General features: G+C 32.7%; 1 protein-coding gene across 2 annotated transcripts; it reads left to right on the forward strand.

Moving 5' to 3' along the window:
• The first annotated feature begins 4,500 nt into the window (after nt 1-4,500).
• LOC149374307 (protein-lysine N-methyltransferase SMYD4-like) lies at nt 4,501-12,796 on the forward strand. 2 transcript variants are annotated; one of them, XM_089593877.1, is made up of 7 exons: nt 4,501-4,640; nt 9,389-9,890; nt 10,701-11,167; nt 11,293-11,558; nt 11,628-11,828; nt 12,097-12,231; nt 12,373-12,796. In XM_089593877.1, the coding sequence occupies exons 2-7, from the start codon at nt 9,409-9,411 to the stop codon at nt 12,640-12,642; spliced, it is 1,821 nt and encodes a 606-aa protein (XP_089450003.1). In that variant the 5' UTR covers nt 4,501-4,640; nt 9,389-9,408; the 3' UTR covers nt 12,643-12,796. The 2 variants fall into 2 exon arrangements, with proteins under 2 accessions (XP_089450003.1, XP_089450004.1); XM_089593878.1 differs by lacking the exon at nt 4,501-4,640 and adding an exon at nt 9,212-9,243 and having other exon boundaries at nt 9,350-9,890.
• Nucleotides 12,797-13,742: the final 946 nt, after the last annotated feature.

The following is a 13,742-nucleotide window of genomic DNA, read 5'->3' on the forward strand; positions in this document are numbered from 1 at the left end:
TGTCAGGGTTCGTCAAGGATGGAACGTATAGATTGATTGTTACGAAAAACAGTGCCGAAGAAGAATCTTTCCTGGTGATGTATAAAATAAGATATAAATTCATCACTTACGTAATTTAACGGCAAAATTTGATTTGGCGTTTTGGTAGGACTCGAGAGGTGATATATATTACGAGATGGGTATGCTCATGAAAAGTGTAGATGATCTACCGATAAATATGCTTGAAGGGTTCAATCAGGTAATCTAAATGCTATATTGTTCATAGAGCTTTTTCGTACAAATATATCGTAAAGTGCTAGATGTAGTTTAGTATGTATCAAGGCACGTACAGTAAAACAAAAATAAGTCACGAGAGACTTTAAGAAAAGTAGAATTTTTAAGCAGTATAGGTATCATGAACAGATTTCGTAACTCGCTTGAAGTTTATTTAAAAATAGTCTCCGAAACATTATTGTCTGTAATGCCAGCCTATACCCTAAACATGTTTTTAAAGAACAAATTACTTTAACTATAATACTTTACAGACAATGATCTACACATTTTTAAACTCGCCTACGTTCAAACGACTGTCAGGTTTCTAACTTTTTTCACATAACTGTATACGTTTCTTGTATTATAAAAAATAACACAAATGAATGGATTGATTAAATAGGTACTTGAACAACAGAAAAATACGTGTTTAACATTACAAGAAACTACATTATAAGTACATAATCACTATTTTTTGTAATGAGTTTAAAAAAAAAATATTTTTTAAAATTAGGTATGCAACGAGAAAGTAGCTTTCTTCGTAATAACGACGACTCTTTATCAACTGTATCACAAACTACCTTGTCAAGTAGCAAGTATTCCAGATGTCAAGGTCAAACATGTGAGCATGGGTTTCAGGAAAGGAGACCCACTTTATGGATTTTTCAATTATTTGTAAGTATGCTTGAATGTAAAAATAAACGAGTCATCCAAAGTTTCATCAAACCAAGTATTTGTCAAGTATTCAGAAGTACAAAGAGTTCGGTATCATCGCACGGCTAAAGAGGTACAATGAAAAGACTTTCTTCAATGAAAAACCCCTTTACAGGGCATTCAGTTTACAAGATGTCACTCCGCTCTTTACCATTTTAATTTGTGGATACGTCATAAGTTTTATTTTAATGCTGCTGGAAATTGCCCACTACAAGTGGTATTCAAAAATGTTGAGGTAAACTGTGTGAAGAATTTGAAGCGTGCATATGAACAATTTTTATGTTTTAAGTGCACAATCGTGTTTTGCACTTTATACTTTCGAAAACTCGTGAAATAACGTTTTACTTTAGAAACCGTCATGAGCAAGCATCGGATCTTACTTTCGTAATAAATTTGTTGTCAAGTTACTAAAGCTTTTTTATTCATTGCTTGATTGATTTAGAGAGGTTGAAGTGAGATTTTAAGGGAATAAAAAAAAATTGAACTTGTGGATGAACCACACAATAAATTTTAAATGATATCTGTTCTAAAAATGCTAACATGCTAATGATTCGATTTTTCTTTAATCATAAGATGAGGGTGTTATAGTGCGTGACACGTGCTGGTGGCGGTACCCAACCCCTGCTTTGATAAAATATTTTAAGTGGGCACGATTCCAAACTGAGTTTATTAATGACACATGCTGGTATATGCACTGAAATAAAATACGATACACGGGAGTAAATGCACTCATTTATTAGTTTTTTTTTTTTTTTGTATTTTCAGGCAAAGCCGTAAAAAAGTGTGTTCGCACCGCCGAAAATTATTTAGTCCTTTTCCGTTCTTACCTTGATCCAATTTTCTAATGTCATAAGAATGGAAAAGTTCTCCTGTACTGTAAGTGGTAATTAAATTGAAATAATAAAAAAAGTATAGTAAAATTTCCATATCCAACATGACCGAAGATACCTATAGCTACAAATATCACCGATGGTTTTCGAAACATGTTAGGTTCAACATACCAAATATTTCGACAAAAATAATATCGTTTAATTTCTTTACGGTTGTTCGATCAGAATTCATTCATGTATGGTATTATCGTATTATATTGTAGTAAAGAATTTTTCATTAGATAATCTGCACGTTATTTTCACCATTTGTTCATATCTATTGTCTTTTATATTACATAATGTAAAAAGCGATAAACTTTGTGCGTAAGAGTTCGCCAGTTTGGTTCGACAGGTACAGTTCTTTAATTGTCACCATCTGTTATACTTGAAGCGAATATCAAAATGTCACAATTAAACTCTACAAGCGTAAACGTGCCAACATAAGCAATGAAGTAGCGGAAGTAAATGAGTTAAATTATTTATTGAGGGTTTGGTTATCCCCAAGTTACGTTCAACTAGGCTGGGTTCAAAAGGAATTAATGCTTGTAAAATCAGACTCGAAAAAGTGTTTACGGGTATCCCTTAGACTGTCTCACAATTTTTGTCAAATTTTAATGAGTATCAATTACACGGTTTTCTCGAGGAAAATTGTTTCTTAAAAATCAAATCTTCAATTAAGGTGGTTTGGGAGTATCATTCAGAGAGGCGAGGAACGGGGAGTCCCCCCTGCCCGCGTATCTGGGCCTCCTTTACCACGCACCTCCTATTGCACTCTATACAAACTTGAAACTGTACGACTGTAACTGCTTATATTTTTGAAAAATGCCTGGCAAGGCTTGATTTTTTTTTGTCGAGCATCTTCCTTTTGTACCAAAGTATCTATGAAAACGTTTCTTTTTATTCCAACACATTTAGAATATACCTTAATTTCAATTAAAAGGTAAACCTAACCTTGCTCTCTCATAAGAGACCACGTTAAGCTGTCGATATTTCAGAATTTTTTCCTCGAAAATTTCCCCTGGTGTAAAATCTGAAAAATTTCATATGCACTCCTAAAATGCTCAAATATAACATACATTTTTTTGGCACGTTTGTCCATTTTTAACTTTTCTTCCAAACCTTTCTAATAAAGTTGTGTTATAACGCAAAATTTTGGAATAACACACTATGAATTTATCTTAAAAGAATGTGCGTACGAAATATCGGATCAAAATAATAAAAAAAAAAAAAAAAATTCAGAAAGAAATTTAGTGGCACTTCATAATAAGGAAGTAATGCTCTCTGTGTTATTCCTCATAAACAGTAAATTTCGTTAAAATCCATAAAGATCTTGTAATAATTGATTTCACCATGTACTCGTTTGTTCAATATTCAGAACCAAACTATTTTCACCGAAAATATAAGACTTCGTTCTCTCGCAAAATAAGCACGAGGGGCTGACAAGAGAGGTGAAACAAGAGAGATATGTTAACAAATTAACATTGTAAAGGCCCATTATTTATATGTCTGTGATGCCTACTAAGATTTTTGATAAATTTACGATTGGCCAAGGGAACAGAAGAAACGGAACAAAAATGAAATCATTGGAACAATTGAACCAAACGATCAGTACGAACGAATGATGATAATCGAACGCACCCAGAAAGTTTCAACCAATCACAGAGGACATTGAGTCCTAATTTTCTAACTTTTGTTACTGTTGAACTTAGAGAATATTGTTGGCATTAGCCAAGAGTAGTTTTTTAAATCTTATTATTTAAGTGTGAAATCTTATAAAATAAATTTATTTATAAAAATACATAAAAATTATAAACAAACGAAATGTAATAAAACAAGTATTATGAAAATGTATACCTGAAAAAAAAAAAAAAAGCATAGGTCAGATTCGAAGCCCAGAGCGCAAAAGCTAATCTAGCATTCTTGACCGCTCAGCTATCGAAGACAAACATTTCAACTGAGTCATTAGCCATACATGAACTGTTTAACCAGGTATGAGGGCTTTAATTAAAATTGGAAATTTTTATTCAAATTTTGTTGTTTCAATTATGTTGTAATGGAAGATTATTGTTTTAGTGTGTATTGCTCGGAATTCCGCTTTGGCCTTCTATACTTAAAGAGGATATATTCTATATTCTCTGGTAATGTATAAGTTTTTTTTGATTAGATCTTAGGTTACATATATCTGCTCTGTTCCCCCACGACCGCCACTCGTGGATACGACTATACCTATATATACGGAAGGGGGCCAACCAATCAGAGGCGTGTAAGAGAGAAAGGTTGTACTGCTATTTGTCTTTGGTCTCTCTCATCTCGTCTCGCGGTCGGAGCATACAATGCTTCCTCCATGTATATATTCTCTAAGCTGTTGAACAAGTCAAGTCGGAAACCGACGAATCAACTGTTACCAACAAATGCTTATATAGTTATTACTTGCTGGATTATCATCCACTGCTGTTTTTAAAACAAATTTTTCTAATTTTATACGTGAGTGTGGGCGTTTGTCCAATAGGTGTTATTTCAAATATTGCATAACACTGAATTCCTAAAAAAAAAATAAGCTGCTATAATTAAATATTACTCTTATCATCAGGTGAAGAAAGATAACTGCTATTTACAAAAAAATTTATAATCATAAATGCATTAGCATTATGTGTGCCCAGCTTTTTGTCTCATGCTTCTACCAGCGGTAGAATAGACCTATTGTGTTAACGTACCGTTTTACTTACAAAGTCGGACAACTTCCATTATCGAACCCCGATCGAACCAGTGGAGACTCAATCCAACAACTAAATATTTAGTCCTCACGAGGTAAGTTTTTGTTTCGATTTTAAGAATTTGTTTTTTACTTAAACGAAACCTTAGTAATCTTTAAATAAGCAACACCGTAAATCCAAGAGTATGTATTACAGTACACGTACGAAGCGTGACGTCTTTTACATAACCGTAGTGTCCATTTTTAAACGTAAAATCGATGCTTCGTAGCCTATTAATTCTATTTAATTGAACTAAACAATTTTTTCCTTCAACGATTGACATAAAAAAGCTTCAGAAAGTGCAACGTTTCTGTAACAGATTTTACACACTCGTAATTACATACACGTGTAAACGTGCTAAATTAGTGACAACCACATTTTTCTACTCTACAGCCTTCTCCTATTTTAGTTTTGGACTGGTTAAATACTTAATGAACCTCAAAATGTGGTTGTTCTTGAAATTATCAACACAACTGCGATGTATAAAAGTTTATTGCAACCTATACATACATCCTGGTATCACAAGTTAAAGGTTTATTACAAATATTTCAAGAAGAACTTGTGAATATTAAAAATATCTACAATATGAGACCAGTTGAGTTCAAACTGGTTTTTTTTTGTTTTTGTACAAAATGCAAAACACCGCTAAAAATCGATGTTTTTTAAATAACTTCTCAGTTCTCGTAGAACCTGATGCCAGCTTTTCCTATTTATAAATTGAGAGAAAAATTCCACCAATCGAATGGCAGAAGTTTCAAAATATATGTGTTTACATAAACAATAGTAGTTTTCGTCGGATAAGGGCCGTCGTCTCCCGTAGGGTAGCCGCGGAGCGATGGCACTTATGTGGCGAATCCTATTTTTCCTACCTAGGGCATACCCGACCCTCCAAAACGCCTGAGGTCCAAAAATTTATATTTATTGAGTTATTTCATTTTGCAACTTGGCACTTTTTTACACTATAATTTGCAAGACTAGTTGCAAAAATCGATTAGCTATAAAAAAAAGGACTGTAAGTACAACTCTTAAGGAAAAGAATGAGCCCAAATACAACATTCTACACTGAAAAAAAAATTTCGTCAATTGAAATAAATGTATTTATTTGAATTCAAGTTATTTGAACCGAATAAATGTTTATTTGAATTACATTTTATTTATTAGCATTGATTAAATAGATAATTGGTGAGACAATACGATTTATTACATAGTCAAATATTTAAGTGAAATAATTTCATATTTAAGATAAGAAAATATTTATTTACTTCGACTAAACACTAAAAAACTTATTACTTGATTCGATTAAATATTTTTTTTTTAAGTATTACCCCTGTTTGTTGCTATCCTAAATATACACTTTTTTTGGTCAACTAATGGTGTACTCAAACTGATGAAATATTTATTTGTATAGATCCAAATAAATAATTATTTGATTAAAACACATCATTTTTATGAATACAAACAAAGAAACTTTTTAGTTCGATCAAATAAGTACTGGTATTGAGAAGATCCGCATATTAAGTTGGTCAAAATAAATATTTATTTACTTCGACTAAACACTAAAAAACTTATTACTTGATTCAATTAAATATTTTTTTTGTAAGTATTACCCCTGTTTGTTGCTATCCTAAATATACACTTTGTTAATTTTAAGTACAAGCGTTTTAGACTTAAATATGTGTTTATTGATTGAAATAAATCTTTTTTTAATTCCAAGTAAATTGATATGTTAATTTAAAAAATATTAATGCAGAATTAATAAATATTTATCAGTATTGAATAACTCTTTTTTTATAATAAATAAATATTTATGTAACAATATTTGATGTGTTTTCAAAAAAAATAAGTATTTTTTAAATTTTAATACATTCTTGCTCAAATCATTATTAGATATAGTTAAAGCAAATAATACATTATGGTATCAGTTAAATATTTAGTACTTTCAAAAATGAGTGATAGTTTCTGCAATTAAATATTTATTAGGGCAAAATATAAATTTATATGATTTAGATAAATCTGTTTATTAATTCCAAAAAAAAATTTTGTTGTTTGTATTCTTCAAAATAATTTATTCGATTCAAAAAAAGTTTTTTTGTTAGAACGAAATTTTTTTTCAGTGTACTATACCTACCTAAGAGGTAATAATGAAATTGCTAAGTGTTTTTTTAAGGGAAAAATGAATTTTTGCAAAAAAAATTGCAAGGAAAAAATTCCAAAAAATAACACTAATACTGCACGTTGAAGTCTACAGTCTACTAAAATTTGGGTCTTCTAAATATGAAAATTTTTGTTTAAAACGTTAGTTGAAAAACATTGGGCACGTTCGGTTATTCATCGTTCGTTCGTTCGCTCTCTATTAGAATCAATACTTTAGGAACGTAAGAAAAAATTAAGCGTTCGGTGAACCGTACGTTCCTTAAGCATTAGATCTAATGGAGTGCGAACGAACGAACGATGGATAATCGAACATGCCCATTGATTTTTAGCGGTTTTTTGCATTTTGTAAAAAAAAAAATAACAAATAAGTAAAATAAATAACCAATTTGAAATCAACTAGTTTCATTTTGTAGATCTTTTTAATATCTACAAGTTCTTATTGAAACATTTTTTTCTAAATAGCCAAGAAAAAAATTGTAATTGCAAAATACATTTTCGCAACTTTACCGGCGAATAAAAAAAAACCTGCAAAAGTTCAGCTGTTGAATTTTAGGTTCATTATTAATAAGTACGAAGACGAACTAAATCCGTCAAAATATCTCAGTTGGCATTTTTTTTTGTTAGCAAACCCCCCATTTTTCTGGTCTAATAACATTTCACATCACCACTCCACAAGCCCATTCTACAATCGCGCTTTTCCTGTTCCACGTCCACTATGTGTAACCACCTGTGCTGCCCCCTCACGGCCACCTGCAGAAATGACCAAATGACTTAATGTAAACAAAGCCACATCGTATTGCAAAGATAGGAGCAAAGTCTTTTAAATCAAGTAAATTATTATTTATTAATATTAGAACGATGAAGTTGATATTTATTTAAGGGAAAACGAATGTTCAATAAACAGGAAGTATAATTTTGCTCAATAATATCTTACAGTTGAGACAAAAACAGAATTTTCTCTCTTTTTTTGAAGTTGTATGCTTTCAGAGCTGAACCAATTGAAATGTAGATAACCTTAATGCACTTGCAGGTTCAGGTTACTAGGTTAGTGAGCTTCGAGGGAGTGAGGAAATACCTATGGGACCGCTGCTGAATGCTGATTGTTTGCATCATCCATAAGATCAACTCAGACTTGCGTCCACCATGTATAGATATACAGGTCTAATGGCTTTGTCCGCTTACTCCCTCGAAGCTCGAAGCTCATCACTACTATCACTAGTTCAGGTCAGATCGCCATTATGGCATAAGCCCGTACAAGTGCAAGAAAGATGCTAGATTATATATGTTCTTTCTCTCGCACTCGCACGGGCTTATTCGAAGTGTTAAGCGACTAGTAGCGCCGCCCTGAGGGTTCGATTTGGAACTATATGTTTCCCCAAAGTATGCGTTCAAATCGTCGCGGTAGCAACGACGTAGAAAATGAGTTTTTTTATTTCCTTAACCGATTTAATGGATTATGTGGGTGAAGGTTCACGCAAATACGTGGAAGGTGAAAATGTGGCCAACGCCAACCACATTTTTTACTGTGCTATCGAGGCACAATCGTCCAAAGAAGTAAAATTAGTATGTTTGTGTTTGAAGTCGACTGACTTGTTTGGAAACTCATCAGTACTACCGCGACGATTTGAACGCATACTTTGGGGAAACATATAGTTCCAAATCGAACCCTCAGGGCAGCGCTACTAGTCGCTTAACACTTCAAATGGTGATCTGACCTGGAGCCGTACCATATAACTTTTTTTAGCTTCGCGGGCCTATGTTATAACATAGGCCGATGTAAAGAAAAGTAGTTATATGGTACGGCCCCTGAACCTGCTATAGTGCAGTTCTCCCGTGTACAGACTGTACAGGCACCCTTATAGGCCCAGAACTGTCTACACATATATATGTACTGGAACTACTGGAAGATAGTGGGAGGAATGGCGTTAAAAATGGCGGAACCAATCACCACCGTGTACGACCTTTTCCGCCGCACTGTCCCGCGACTCACTTGTAGGTTGTAGGAAGTACTGTTGCCGGTCGGCGCCATCAATCGGTCGGGCGATTGGTCCAGGGTCCGTACCATATAACTTATACCGCTTCGCGGGCCTATGTTATAACATTATGATTCCGCGAAGCGGAAAAAGTTATATGGTACGGCTCCAGGTCCAGGTTTCCCCAAGCGCAGGTCCATGTAGTTTGCCGATTGTGGTGCCGATGTCGCATTACACGTCCAATTCGTCTAGTAGGGTACGCAAAGTGTAGATCAAATTCAGCAAACATTTGCATCATTATTTTCTCTCTCTTCACCACTGTACTATAGGTATCGCTCATTAAATTTTTAAATATGAACAAAGCGAAAACTTTTACTCCTTCTTTTTGCCATTTTGGTTTTAGGGTTTATTTTCGAAAGCATTCATTTTTAGAGCAAGACTCGTCATAACCTAAAATATACCGCTTCTTTTATCATTAAACAGTGCAACACTGTAAACTTAAAAGTGTACATTTCGGTTAATTCAGTGCAGGTATTTGTCTTTTTTTCATTAGAAAATGTTCCTGACTCTCATCTTATATTTAATTTGTCCATTAAATTGTTTAATTTTTTACTTATTCCATGTCCATATGTTAAAGGTAACGTGCTACACTTGTCAGTTGGTATATTATTTTCAGTACCTTGTACCTCTTCAGACATGGAAGAAGAAACGAAGTTGGTAAAAGAAATTTTAAGTACACACAAGGTCAATGACGTTTTATCAACCTTTGTCACCCTGCCATCTAAAAATGCTGAGGCATCCATTTTTCAAAGACAGAAGGGAAACAAATTGTTTGTAAAAAAAAAACACACGTCTAGTGAACACGAGATGATCTGGAAGTTTTATACAAAAAGCATTGCACTGGTCCCTTGCAAAGATAATGAAAATTTGGAAATACTAGCATCCAGTTATGGTAACAGGTCTGCTTTGCTTTTCCACATAGGAAAATTCAAAGAGAGCATCATAGATGCTAATAGAGCTTTGAAGATCACCAAGTTGGATACTTTGAGAGATAAACTGCTCAATCGCAAGGAAAAGTGCCTTAGTGCCATAAAGGAAAATGAAAAACAAACTTGCAGCTGCATCGAGAGAAACGTGATGGATTGTGGTATTGAGATGTCTCAGGATTGTCTAAAAAGGTAAACAAATTCATTACTTTCTGACAATTCGTTTTCATTACAACCTATTAACAACAAAGTAAAACACATGTTTTTGCCATACAAAAATTTTTCATGATTTAATATGCTGAAGTAATAATGTACATCTAAAGCCATCAAAGTATCATTGAAATTTGAGGTATTACTCAAGAAACTTATGAATTCTTTGAACTTTTTTCAAAATGCCATTGCAACATTAAAATTTTAACTGTATTTGTTACTTAGTCATACTATTGTAATATGGTTTTTTGTTTTTATTATATTACTATTGAATTCTATTCTACATTTGAGTGTTTCTTCTTATCATCAATTGTTTCAATACTTGTATTATTGATTCTTTTTATTTAGTCTACTTTTTGTCCTTGAGCCTTTCCTTGGCTTTGCCATTTGTCTCTTGTACATATGTCACACAAATGTCATAACTTTCCATCACAAGGAATAATCACGATGTCATTGGTAAAAAAATCTGTTTCAAAGATACCTAATTTTAATAAAAAATCTTGCTGTAAACTGGTTAAAAACCGAATTCCTCACAATTTTTTAAAACTCATATCATATTAGGAACTTATGATGTCAATGCTCATGTCTTATTATTGGCATCAAAAAAATAATGGTTGATTAAACAAAGTTTACACCTGTTTCAAAATATTTGTGTAAAGATAATATGGTGTTACTTGTCCACCATATTTATACCCTTGCTTAAATTATTGTCAGTGCTTGATGAAATGTAAATAGAAAACCAAAATATTTATATACAGGAAGAACTATCAATTATGCCGATATACTCATTAGTCGTAGGAACACACATCAGTGCAAAACACAAGTCCAAGAAATTTTATTAGCAGCTAAAGATCCTGCTGATATTGTCTATCCAAGATACAATAAGAAATATGGCAGACATTTGATAGCAAAGCGTGATATCAAACCGGGTGAAATAATAATGTCTCTGAAACCTTATGTCAGAGCTATCAATATGAATAATCGATATGCCTTTTGCGGTCACTGCTTGAAAACTGCCTGGACTGGAATCCCGTGCGACAATTGTAGCTGGTGTATATTTTGTTCGGAAGAATGTAAGCAAGAAGCCTTGCAAAAGTATCACGATATTGAGTGTGGTATAGGTCTTTACATTACCTTGAACAACGAAAATGGAGACTATTACAAACAACTTGCCTTGAGGTTGGTTGTCATGTCGATCAGACAAGCTGGGAGCATTGCAAAGTTGAGACAAGAACTACATAAAATTGACAGTTGTGCAGGTAAGGCATCCCACATATATTTAGGTCTGCTTGTTTTTTCTTGTCATGAATACATGAAAAACAAAAAACAAAAAAAACAAAAGAATAAGTAATAATTTAAATCTTACTGAAATTTATGATTTTAGTGGGTCCTCTCAAAGGTTTCGTAAACGGGAAGTTTCCAAACGACATGTTCCACGGCTTTTATAGTTTGTCCAAAGATGTTTCACCCAGTGTTATGGAATCTCTAGCAGATCAATCTGTGCTTACTTTGATTTGGATAGCCAAAGGCAGTACGTTGTTTGATGCTAAGTTTAAAACCAACAATGATCTATTAAGCAATAAAGATGCCGTATTTGTTGGCTCACTGTTGTTGCGGTTTCTGAGGATATGTGATATCAACACTCAATGCGTGAGTTAAAATTATATTATAATCGTTGTAAAGGCATTTTGCATATTGCGCATGATCCATTTTTTAAAGGTAAACGAAGGAAGCAGCCAATGCCGATTTTCCAACAGCAACAAAACTTGCATGGAAACTCGATGTTGTGAGAGGGGAGTTTGTATGGCAGGATTGTCCAGTTTGATTAACCATAGCTGTTTTCCGAATGTAAGAAAGTGTTACACAGAAGATATGCAGCAACTCGTGTACGCTTTACAACCAATTCCAAAAAATACGCAGGTAATAACTTTTTTTTTTTTTATAAAATGAGTATTTATTATAGTTAAGCCTCTAACATGTTAAGAGTATTAGACCATCCCAATTCCTATTTGAAAAGAACAGAAAAAATAAATATTTTGGTTTTTCTTTGATTATTGAAAGCATGAGACGTATCATTTTCTCCTTTTTTTACACAAAAAATAATAACTAACAAGTAGACTTTTTTGTATTCTTCCCATTTTATTACAAAAAATGTGAGTTTATTGCATCAAGTTTTTTTTTTCTTTAGTTATTTGATTCGTATTCCTTTTGCTTCTTTGGCGCACCCAAGACAACCAGACAGTCGAGTTTGCAGGATGGTTTCAATTTTTTGTGCAATTGTATTGCTTGTAAAGAAGATTGGCCACTCATTTTAGGTCACAAAGTATGTATATTTTTATGCTCATAGTAGGTAAAATAGTACAATTGAAAAAGTGCTATGCAAAAATTAATTTTTTTGAATTCTATTATCTTTACTTAGTACCTTTAATTTGTGACATGAGTAAAAGTCAAACTATAATTTTAGGATTATAAAGACATTCCAGATGTCAAGAAGACATGTGAATTTGAGGAAGATTTGCTTGACAATTATGACGATTTTATTAAAAGCATCAACAGAAATTACGACAACAGTGACGTATCGTCAATAAAGTATTTATCAGACAATATTATAAAAGCTACTAGGCAACTGATTCAACCATGTCGTGCTGCACCTTTATTTATGCTTGCCTTATGGAACGTCTTTGATAATCTGTTTGGTCACAAACTAAAGATTCCTGATTTGTGTCAGACTTAATTCTTTATTAGTGCTTTACTTCTCTATTTTTGTGATTTAATCTACTATGGTACCAAAAGAGTGTGAAAAAAAAAAACAGAAAGGTTCTAATTTATTTAGTTGTGGATTTTTTTGAACATATTAGTTATGTTATGTGTACTTCATACAATCAACATTGCTCTGATTATTTTTAAACATTTGTATAACTTGTAACATAATTAAATAAATAATTTTACACTATTTCTTTGAATAGAACGAAAGCGTCGTTTGATAAGGATGACACTAAAATTACCGTCATTCGAATCATAGAGCAAAATTTTTTTACTATTCATCGTTTGTGCATTCTTCGGTGGTGGTGGTTCTGGCGTTTGTACGGCAGCTTAGGGGGTTTTCGTGGCCCATTGACTTCCACGAGAACGAATCGGCGTTTTTTATATATTTTCTACCGCCGAATCTGAAACTCGTAAACAAGTGAATGTAAGGAGTTTAATTTGTGAAAGTATTCCCAAATAATGTTCTGAAAAGTGCTCGATCACTTTAGAATTACATTTTTCTATGAAAACGAGTAAGTAATTAGTTTATAAGAATTTTAATTGTAGATACATAAATAAAATTTCTGTAATTATTACTCACAGTTATAGTACATTGAAAACAAACAGTTAGCGACTTAAAGGATGTAATGAATTTAATTTTTCTCGGAGATATGACAATTTTCAGCCGCGTACATGGTATGTGTGTACGCGGTATAGCTAGCGGTCGGCTCAAAATGTCTCCGGCTCTTTTTTAAGGTTCAATTTATTGAATGCCATGGCCGAACACGTGAATATAAATATCGAATCCATATTGTGGTGATGAAATAATTGCTAAGTCTGTAAAATTATTAAGATTGTTTTTTTTTTTTTTTATGTTTAAACATAATCTTTATTGTACTTCTCTTTTAATGAAATTTTATAACAAATTACATCATGAAAATTATTCAACATGATACAGCTTTCTAAATATAAATGACATTCGAAAAGTAAATATATTCAATGTATTAAAATTGTCTTTTAAAAAGTTAAAAATTTTGAACAATAGTTGCCATAATATGTATAATATATGAAAAAAGTAACTAAAAATAA

The sequence above is a fragment of the Copidosoma floridanum genome, unplaced genomic scaffold, assembly GCF_036245765.1.
Source record: "Copidosoma floridanum isolate Cflo_tuat_1 unplaced genomic scaffold, Cflo_Japanese_pri ptg000020l, whole genome shotgun sequence".
NCBI classification, from domain to species: Eukaryota; Metazoa; Arthropoda; class Insecta; order Hymenoptera; family Encyrtidae; genus Copidosoma; species Copidosoma floridanum.

Bases quoted from the DNA above. Each gene is read 5' to 3' on its own strand.
- LOC149374307 (XM_089593877.1), top strand. From the start codon at position 9,409: ATGGAAGAAGAAACGAAGTTGGTAAAAGAAATTTTAAGTACACACAAG. The intron at 11,168-11,292 runs GTAAGGCATCCC...TTATGATTTTAG, and splicing joins TAAAATTGACAGTTGTGCAG to TGGGTCCTCTCAAAGGTTTC. The intron at 11,559-11,627 runs GTGAGTTAAAAT...CATTTTTTAAAG, and splicing joins GTGATATCAACACTCAATGC to GTAAACGAAGGAAGCAGCCA.